Here is a 9,536-nt window from a genome sequence, read left to right on the forward strand (position 1 = left end):
CAATCTTCTCCTGTGGATGCATGGCTCCCTCCACATAATCACAGAGCCTCACAGCAAGGCCAGAACCTATAGGCAAAGGGAGTTCAGACATTTGGTATAGATTTTCCCCAAATTACATTTCAGTTATTTTCTAATTCTTTCTCATGTGGAATACATTCAAAGACTTCATAAGATTTGTTGGTTCCTTAAAATAGACTGATCCAATTCTGACTTCTGTAGCAAAACACTATAGGTTTACTATGAGTAACCAACTCCTTAAGCAAAAGTTGTGGAATCTCAGATTTCAACTAAATTGCAAGCAATTATTAATCCTGAAATCTACAGCCCTGTGACATTTCTTCATAATTAGAACAACTGAGTTTCTGAGCATGCACACACATGAACACATGCATACCCCACAAGCTCACTAAATATTCATTTCAGGTGGTCATATCCCATGAATAATCTATTAATCACAAAGCTCTCCTTGGTGGTCTAGGTGAAATCTCATGGACAACTCCACCTGGGTGGCCAACTACACTGGACAGTTGGATCTCATCCTCATGGGACTCTTCAGTCAATCCAAGTACCCAATTCTTCTTTGTGTAGTCATTTTTGTGATTTTCCTGGTGGCCCTGTCAGGGAATATCATGCTGATCCTTCTGATATATTCTGATGCCCACCTCCACACTCCCATGTACTTTTTCATCAGCCAATTGTCTCTCATGGACATGATATACATTTCTGTAATTGTTCCCAAGATGCTCATGGACCAGGTCATGGGTATGAATAAGATCTCAGCCCCTGAATGTGGAATGCAGATGTTCCTCTATCTAACAGTAGGAGGTTCAGAATATTTCCTTCTGGCTGCCATGGCCTATGATCGCTATGTGGCCATCTGTCATCCACTCCACTATTCTACCCTCATGAGCCATAAGGTGTGGCTCCTCCTGGTGTCTGGCTGCTGGTTCCTGGGATCAGTGGATGGCTTTATGCTCACACCCATCACCATGACCTTTCCCTTCTGCAGATCCCGGGAGATCCATCACTTCTTCTGTGAGGTCCCTGCTGTAATGAAGCTCTCCTGCTCAGACACTTCCCTCTATGAGACACTCATGTACCTGTGCTGTGTCCTCATGCTCCTCATCCCTGTGACAGTCATTTCAAGCTCTTATTCATTCATCCTCCTCACCATCCACAGGATGAATTCAGCAGAGGGCAGGAAAAAGGCTTTTATGACTTGTTCTTCCCACATGACTGTGGTCATCCTCTTCTATGGAACTTCAACCTACAGCTATATGTTCCCCAGCTCCTACCACACCTCTGAGAGGGACATGGCTGTATCTATCTTTTACACCATACTCACTCCTGTTCTAAACCCTTTAATCTATAGTCTTAGGAATAAGGATGTCACAGGGGCTCTAAAGAACTTGTTGAATGTGGAATCTGCCTTTCAGAGAACTATGAAATAAGACTTTTTTATGCTAATGGTTTATTCTTCAGTTTACTTATCAGAAATATACAGTCTTTTGCCTAAGTCATTCTTTGGATTGTCCTACCATGATGTGTCATCCTATATTCATCCCTTTGAAAGAACTGTTTCCATGTACTGGAAAGCTCATTTTTATACTTCTTGTAAAATTTATCTTTAACTTTACTCTTCTTGTAAAAATTATCTTTACAATTATACTGAATCCATATTTCACTTATATGAAGTTGATAAGTGTACAGTGATGCTGTGGGATAGTATTCATATACTTAGGAAATACATAACTAAATTATTTAGAGTAAAATATCATAATTTGTGCAACTAATGGGAAAGAGATGGACAGAAAAAGGTGATGAGGCAAAAGAATGTTAACAGGTAAATGTAGCTAAGCTTTATATGTGTTCATTGTACTATTATTATCCTTGGTACCAGAATATATTTGAAATTACTTCAAAATAAAGGCTAAGTTATCAGACATTTCTTCCTTTTTTAGTCCATAGTTTCTGTTTGGTGGCTGTGTGACAAATCTTAGAAATCACATTTATTCTATCATAGCTAATCATGACTGCTACATATCTTCTGCCTGCCTTTATTTTGGACTAGTTTGTTCCTCATGATCCAATTCTGAAGGTATCTAATGAGTGTTTCCTGTCTAAAATCCTTATCATCTTGTGGTATATTGAAAATTCAATACCCCACAAGGTATTGTGGGGAAAATATTAAGTCTAAATGGACAGAATTATATTAACCCTAATGTTCTCTCAAGCAGGGAACATTTTTTCATATGAGGTGGTATCAGAGCAAAGATTTGAAGTATGTAGCATTATATAAGCAAGGAGAAGAAACATTTAATCCTTCATTGACTCAAACAATATTTCTTATCTTATAATTAAAAATAAGACCCTAAGCGAGTTTAGAATCTTAATTGCACATGCCTACTATCTCTACAAATTTGAACTGTAAGTGCAGCTTGTACAAACACTTATAATAAAATATATATATAATTTTGATGCTTTTGATGTTCCACATCCGACAAGCAACTTCAGCCAAACAAAGTGATGCTGAGAGAAAACCTGGGAGCTCTAGATGCTACCCTCAGATTAGTAAAGGATTCTGGGGTAGGGAGGCTTGCTCAGGGGCCTGATGTTATGGGAAAAGAACATTGTGACTAAAGGTAATGTCGTTGGCAAATCAAATGAAGTAATTATTCTAGTAATTTCTCTATTCCTTATTCACTTTATCTTCTATTTTCTTGCCCTTTTGTATCTAGGTCTTCAAAAACACTGAAAGTGATCGACTTGCATTTTAGAAATGCTAGATTGTTGGTAATCATTTGAAGAAGTTCAAGACTAGAAGTAGGGAGTCTGGGTGAGTGAGGATGGTGAGCCTACAGTTGTCAATCTAAGTGGAATGGACCATACTCTACAGCTAGGAGGGATTGGGAAAAAAACATAAACAGGGCCTTGCTGAATCTGTACCCTAACACCACAAATCTGTTCAGTGGAAACAGAACAGAACACAACTAGTTAAAAAGACCAGAACCTATCAAAAAAGATCTTCTGCAACAAAAAACTTTAAAAAGTATAGCAATGAGATGGATAGAAGATGAGGGCTTACAATATAATCAAGTCTCATAACCCTAGGAAGGTGATACCTAAACTAGACAATAATTATACTGCAAACATTGTCCCATAGGAGACTTATGGACCCATGGTAGACTTCAAACCTTGGGAGTCCTTCACTGGGAAAATAAGCTCCCAGAGCATTTGGTGTAAAGCCCAGTGGGACTTGATTTCTAGAGACTCAAAGGACTGGGCAAAATAGTGTGTGTTGTTAGTCGCTCAGTCGTGTCTGACTCTTTGTGACCTCATGAACTATAGCCCGCCAGTCTCATCTGTCCATGGGATTTTCCAGGAAAGAATACTGGACTGGGTTGCCATTTCCTTCTCCAGGGGACCTTCCCAACCAAGGAAACGAACCCAGGTCTCCTGCACTGCAGGCAGATTCTTTACTCTCTGAGCCACTGGGGAAGCCTGGGCACAATAGAGACTTCATTATTAAAAGAACCAAACAAAATCTCATGTGAACTCGAATCTAAGGCAAAACTGTCACTGTTGACAAGTGACAGAATATTAGACGTAGAAAACCCTAAACACATCAGTGAAAAACTATTAAAGATGCTCCATGAATTCAGTAAATTTGCAGGAAATGGATATACAGAAATCTGTTGCTTTTCTATATGCTAATAATGAACTATAAGAAATAGAACTTAAGGAAACAGTCCCATGTAGAGTCACATCAAAAGTAAAAAAAAATAAAATAAATACTTAGGAATCCATTAACCCAGGAGGTAAAAAAAAAAAAAAAAAAACTGTATTTAGAAAACTATAAGACACTGATGAAAGAAGTTGAAGACAAAGAAAACAGATGGAAAGATATAGCCTTCTTTTGAATTGGAAGATTTAATATTTTTAAATTGATTATCCTGACCAAGGTGCTCTACATTTTCAATGCAATCCCTTTAAATATAACAATGAAAAATTTCACAGAACTAGAAGAAACAATTTTGAAATTTTTGAATGTATAGAAAAAAGACCCCAAACAGCCAAAACAATCTTGAGAAAGAGGAACAGAGCTTGAGATATCATAACCCATGACTTCAGACTGTACTATAAACCTATAATATTCAAAATAGTATGGTGCTGGAACAAAAACAGACACATAGATCAATGGAACAGAATAGAGAGCCAAGAAATGGACACACATTTATATGATCAATTAATCTATGACAAAGGAGGCAAGAATATACAATTAGAAAACTAGAACCTTTGTAGCTAGGAATAAACTCAATAAAGTTGCAGGATATAAAATCAACACACAGAAGGCATTTGAATTTCTATGGAATAATATTCCAATTAAAATAACATCAAAAATAATAATATATGTAAGGAAAATAATGATCTAAATAACAAAACTTCAAGAGTTTGCTGAAAGATATAAAAAAAGATATAAAACAAATGGAAAGACATCCTATTTCATGAATCAGGAGAGTAAATATGTTAAAATGTCCATTATATGCTAGCCATCTATAGACTCAACATAAATTACTATCAAAACTTCAATGATATTAAATATGAAAAATCATCTTAACATTTTCACAGAACCACAAAAGAGCCCAAAAAGACCAAGCAATCCCAAGAAAACCACACAAACCTGGATCCATCACACTTTCTGATTTTAAAATAAACTATTAATACAAAGTAAAATAATAATTAAAACTGAATGATACATTCTTAAAATAAATATTCACCCATTGGAACAGTATGGATAGCCCAGAATTAAATCCCTGCATATATGTTCAGCTATTGTTCTGCAAAGGAGCCAAAAACACCCACTAGGAAAACAATAATCTCTTTGAGAAATGGTGCTGGAAAAAATGAATGAACTCATGCGGAAATATGAAATGGGCAACTTACCTCCACAACACACAAAATTTTGTCAAAATGGATCAAAGACTAAAACATTAAGAACTGATAGTGTAACATTCTAGGAAGAAAACATAGGTGAAAATTCCTCAGCATTGGTCTTATCAATGATTTTCTTATTATGACAACAGAGCAGATGAACAAAAGTAAAAATCAAAAACTGAGATTATATCAAACTTAAAAACTTCTTGGTTCAGTTCAATTTAGTCACTCAGTCGTGTCTGACTCTTTGTGACCACATGTACTGCAGCACGCCAGGCCTCCCTGTCCATCACCGACTCCTGGAGTTTACCCAAACTCATGTCCACTGAGTCACTGATGCCATCCAACCATCTCATCCTCTGTCGTTCCCTTCTTCTCCCACCTTCAGTCTTCCCCAGCATCAGGGTCTTTTCAAATGAGTTAGTTCTTTGCATCAGGTAGCCAAAGTATTGGAGTTTCAGCTTCAGCATCAGCCCTTCCAATGATTATTCAGGGCTGACTTCCTGTAAGATAGACTGGTTGGATCTCCTTGCAGTCCAAGGGACTCTCAAGAGTTTTCACCAACACCACAGTTCAAAAGTATCAATTCTTTGGCGCTCACCTTTCTTTATAGTCCAACTCTCACATCCATACATGACTACTGGAAAAACCATAGCTTTGACTAGACCGACCTTTTTTGGCAAGTAATGTCTCTGCTTTTTAATACTCTATCTAGGTTGATCATAACTTTTCTTCCAAGGAACAAGCGTCTTTTAATTTCATGGCTGCAGTCACCATCTGCAGTGATTTTGGAGTCCAAGAAAACAAAGTCTCTCACTGTTTCCCCATCTATTTGCCATGAAGGGATGGGACCAGATGCCATGATCTTAGTTTTCTGAATGTTGAGTTTTAATCCAACTTTTTCACTCCCCTCTTTCACTTTCATCAAGAGACTCTTTAGTTCTTCTTTGCTTTCTGCCATAAGGGTGGTGTCATCTGCATATCTGAGGTTATTGATATTTCTCCTGGCAATCTTGACTCCAGCTTCTGCTTTATCCAGCCCAGCATTTCTCATGATATACTATGCATATAAGTCAAATAAGCTATAAAAAACTTCTACACAACCAAACAAATAATCAACAAAATGAAAAGGCAAGACAATGGAACAAAAATTTTGCAAACCATACAATGAATAAGGAGTAAATATCCAAAATATATATAAATACATATAAATCAATAGTAATATACAAACAATTTTGCTTAAATAATGGACAGAGGAGCTAAATTCACATTTTTCCAAAGAAGATGTACGAAAATCCAACAAGCTCATATAAAGATGCTTAACATCACTAATCATCAGAAAATGCATATCAAAACAACAATTAGATATCATTTCACACCTGTTAGAATGGCTATTATCCAGAAGTCAAGAAATAACAAGTACTAGCAAGGATATGGAAAAAAGGGAAGTATTGTGCATTTTGATAGTAATTAATTGGTTAAGCTACTATGTAAAAAAGTATGGAGTTTCCTTAAAACAATTAAAAACTGAATTACCATATGACCCAGTTCCTGTTCTAGAGACACAAACAAAAGAATTGACAACAGAATATCAAAAGGATGTCTGCACTCCCAAATGTATTATAGCATTATTCACAATATACTGATAATGGGAATAATCAATTTTCAGTGGAAGGATAGATTAAAAATATGGGGTTCATGGACTATTTGTGAACTACTTCAATAAAGTACTAACTAACCATGAAAGAGAAGGATATCCTTCCATTTTTAACAACATGTATGGACTTCGAGAACATTATATTAAGTGAAATAAACCAGGGAAAAGCAAAGGCTGTGTGGTAACACTTGAATGTGCAATCTAAAAAAAAAGTTTGTGAAAACTGAGAGTAAAAAGGTGGTTCTCAGCAGCTGAAGAATGAGGAAAGAGAGGTATTGTTAAGGGAACAAAGAAATAAACTGTAGATAAATAAATCCTGAATACTTAATAGACAAAATAGTAAATATGTAAAAAAATTTGTATAGTAATCAGAAAACTTAAGTGAAGAGATTTAATTATCACAGCAGACACAACACAAAAAAAGTAATTATGTGACATGGTAGAGAGTACCCCAGAGAAGGAAATGGCAACCCACTCCAGTGTTCTTGCCTGGAGGATCCCAGGGATGGGGGAGCCTGGTGGGCTGCTGTCTATGGGGTCACACAGAGTCGGATATGACTGAAGCGACTTAGCAGCAGCAGCAGCAGGGAGAATTCCAGTATTCTGGCAGGGAGAATTCCATGAACTGCATAGCCCATAGGCTCACAAGCAGTCAGACATGATGAGTGACTTTCACAGAGAATTGCTAAAAAAAAAAAAAAAAAAAAAAAAAAGCTACAATGTGACAATATTACTCATATTATAATACATTAATGAATCAAATCAATTTGTATTCCTTGAATTTACACAATCGTTAAGTTCAGTTGTTCAGTCGTGTCAGACTCTTTGTGACCCCATGGACTGCAGCATGCCAGACTTCCCTGTCCTTCACTATCTCCTGGAGTTTGCTCAAACTCATGTCCATCAAGTCAGTGATGCCATCCAACCACCTCATCCTCTGTTGTCGCCTTCTCCTCCTACCTTCAGTCTTTCCAAGCATCAGGGTCTTTTCCAATGAGTCTGTTCTTCTCAGCAGGTGGCCAAAGGGTTACGGAGTTTCAGCTTCAGCATCATTCCTTTCTTTCAGGGTTGATTTCCTTTAGGATTAATTGCTTTGATCTCTTTGCAGTCCAAGGGACTCTCAAGAGTCTTCTCCAATGCTACAGTTCAAAAGCATCAATTCTTTGGCACTCAGCTTTCTTTATAGTCCAACTCTCACATCCATACATGACTACTGGAAAAACCACAGCTCTGACTAGATGGACATTTGTTGGCAAAGTAATGTCTCTGCTTTTTAATATGCTGTCTAGGTTGGTCATAGCTTTCCTTCCAAGGAGGAAGTGTCTTCCAATTTCATGGCTGCAGTCAACATCTGCCGTGATTTTGGAGCCCAAAAATATAAAGTCTCTCCTGTTTCCATTGTTTCCCCATTTGCCATGAAGGGATGGGACCAGATGCCATGATCTTAGTTTTCTGAATGTTGAGTTTTAAGCCAGCTTTTTCACTCTCCTCTTTCACTTTCATCAAGAAGCTCTTAGGTTCTTCTTAACTTTCTGCCATAAGGGTGGTGTCATCTACATATCTGAGGTTATTGGTAGTTCTCCTGGCAATCTTGATTCCAGCTTGTGCTTCATCCAGTCCAGAGTTTCTCATGATATACTCTGCATAGAAGTTAAATAAGCACGGTGACAATATGCAGCCTTGACCTACTCCTTTTCCTATTTGGAACCAGTCTGTTTTTCCATGTCCAGTTCTAACTGTTGCTTCCTGATATGCATATAGATTTCTCAAGAGTCAGGTCAGGTGGTCTGATATTCCCATCTCTTGAAGAATTTTCCTCAGTTTAATGTGATCCACACAGTCAAAGACTTTGGCATAGTCAATAAAGCAGAAATAGATGTTTTTCTGGAACTCTCTTGCTTTTGGATGATCCAGTGGATGTTGGCAATTTGATCTCTGGTTCCTCTGCCTTTTCTAAATCCAGCTTGAACATCTAGAAGTTCATGGTTCACATATTGTTGAAGCCTGGCTTGAAGAACTTTGAGCATTACTTTACTAGCATGTGAGATGAGTGCAATTGTGTGGTAGTTTGAGCATTCTTTGGCATTGCTTTTCTTTGGAATTGGAATGAAAACTGACCTTTACTAGTCCTGTGGCCACTGCTGACTTTTCCCAATTTGCTGGCATATTGAGTGCAGCACTTTCACAGCATCATCTATCAGAATTTGAAGTAGCTCAACTGGAATTCCATCACCTCCACTAGCTTTGTTTGTAGTGATTCTTCCTAACTAAGGACCACTCGACTTCACATTCCAGGATGTCTGGCTCTAGGTGAATGATCACACCATCATGATTATGTGGGTCATGAAGATCTTTTTTGTATGGTTCTTCTGTGTATTCTTGCCACATCTTCTTAATATCTTCTGCTTCTGTTAGGTCCATTCCATTTCTGTCCTTTATTGTGCCCATCTTTGCATGAACTGTTCCCTTGGTATCTAATTTTCTTGAAGAGATTTCTGGTCTTTCCCATTCTATTATTCTACTGTTTTCCTCTATTCCTTTGCACTTATCTCTGAGGAAGGCTTTCTTATCTCTCCTTGCTATTCTTTGGAACTCTGCATTCACATGGGTATATCTTTCCTTTTCTCCTTTGCTTTTCACTTTTCTTTTCACAGCTATTTGTAAGGCCTGCTCAGACAGCCATTTTGCTTTTTTGCATTTCTTTTTCTTGGGGATGGTCTTGATCCCTGTCTCCTGTACAATGTCAAAAACCTCCATCCATAGTTCATCAGGCACTCTATCAGATCTAGTCAAGATACAAACAGAAATTAAATCTCAATATACCTCTTGAATGTAGATGAAAATTTCTTAACAACTATTAGCAAACTGAATTACAAAACTGTAAAAATGATTACAAGCCATGACCAAGTGTAATTTAAGCCAAGAGTTTAAAATTGCTTAGCAG

At 37.4% G+C, this 9,536-nt stretch overlaps 1 protein-coding gene across 1 annotated transcript; it reads left to right on the forward strand.

Moving 5' to 3' along the window:
* Window positions 1–488: 488 nt before the first annotated feature.
* LOC133061367 (olfactory receptor 2T29-like) lies at window positions 489–1,451 on the forward strand. The gene has a single exon (XM_061149377.1). It carries the CDS (start codon window positions 489–491, stop codon window positions 1,449–1,451), a length of 963 nt encoding a protein of 320 aa, XP_061005360.1.
* Window positions 1,452–9,536: the final 8,085 nt, after the last annotated feature.

This window comes from Dama dama, chromosome 9 (genome assembly GCF_033118175.1).
Source record: "Dama dama isolate Ldn47 chromosome 9, ASM3311817v1, whole genome shotgun sequence".
Taxonomy (NCBI): domain Eukaryota; kingdom Metazoa; phylum Chordata; class Mammalia; order Artiodactyla; family Cervidae; genus Dama; species Dama dama.

Coding starts and splice junctions, on each gene's coding strand:
- LOC133061367 (XM_061149377.1), top strand. CDS start 489: ATGGACAACTCCACCTGGGTGGCCAACTACACTGGACAGTTGGATCTC.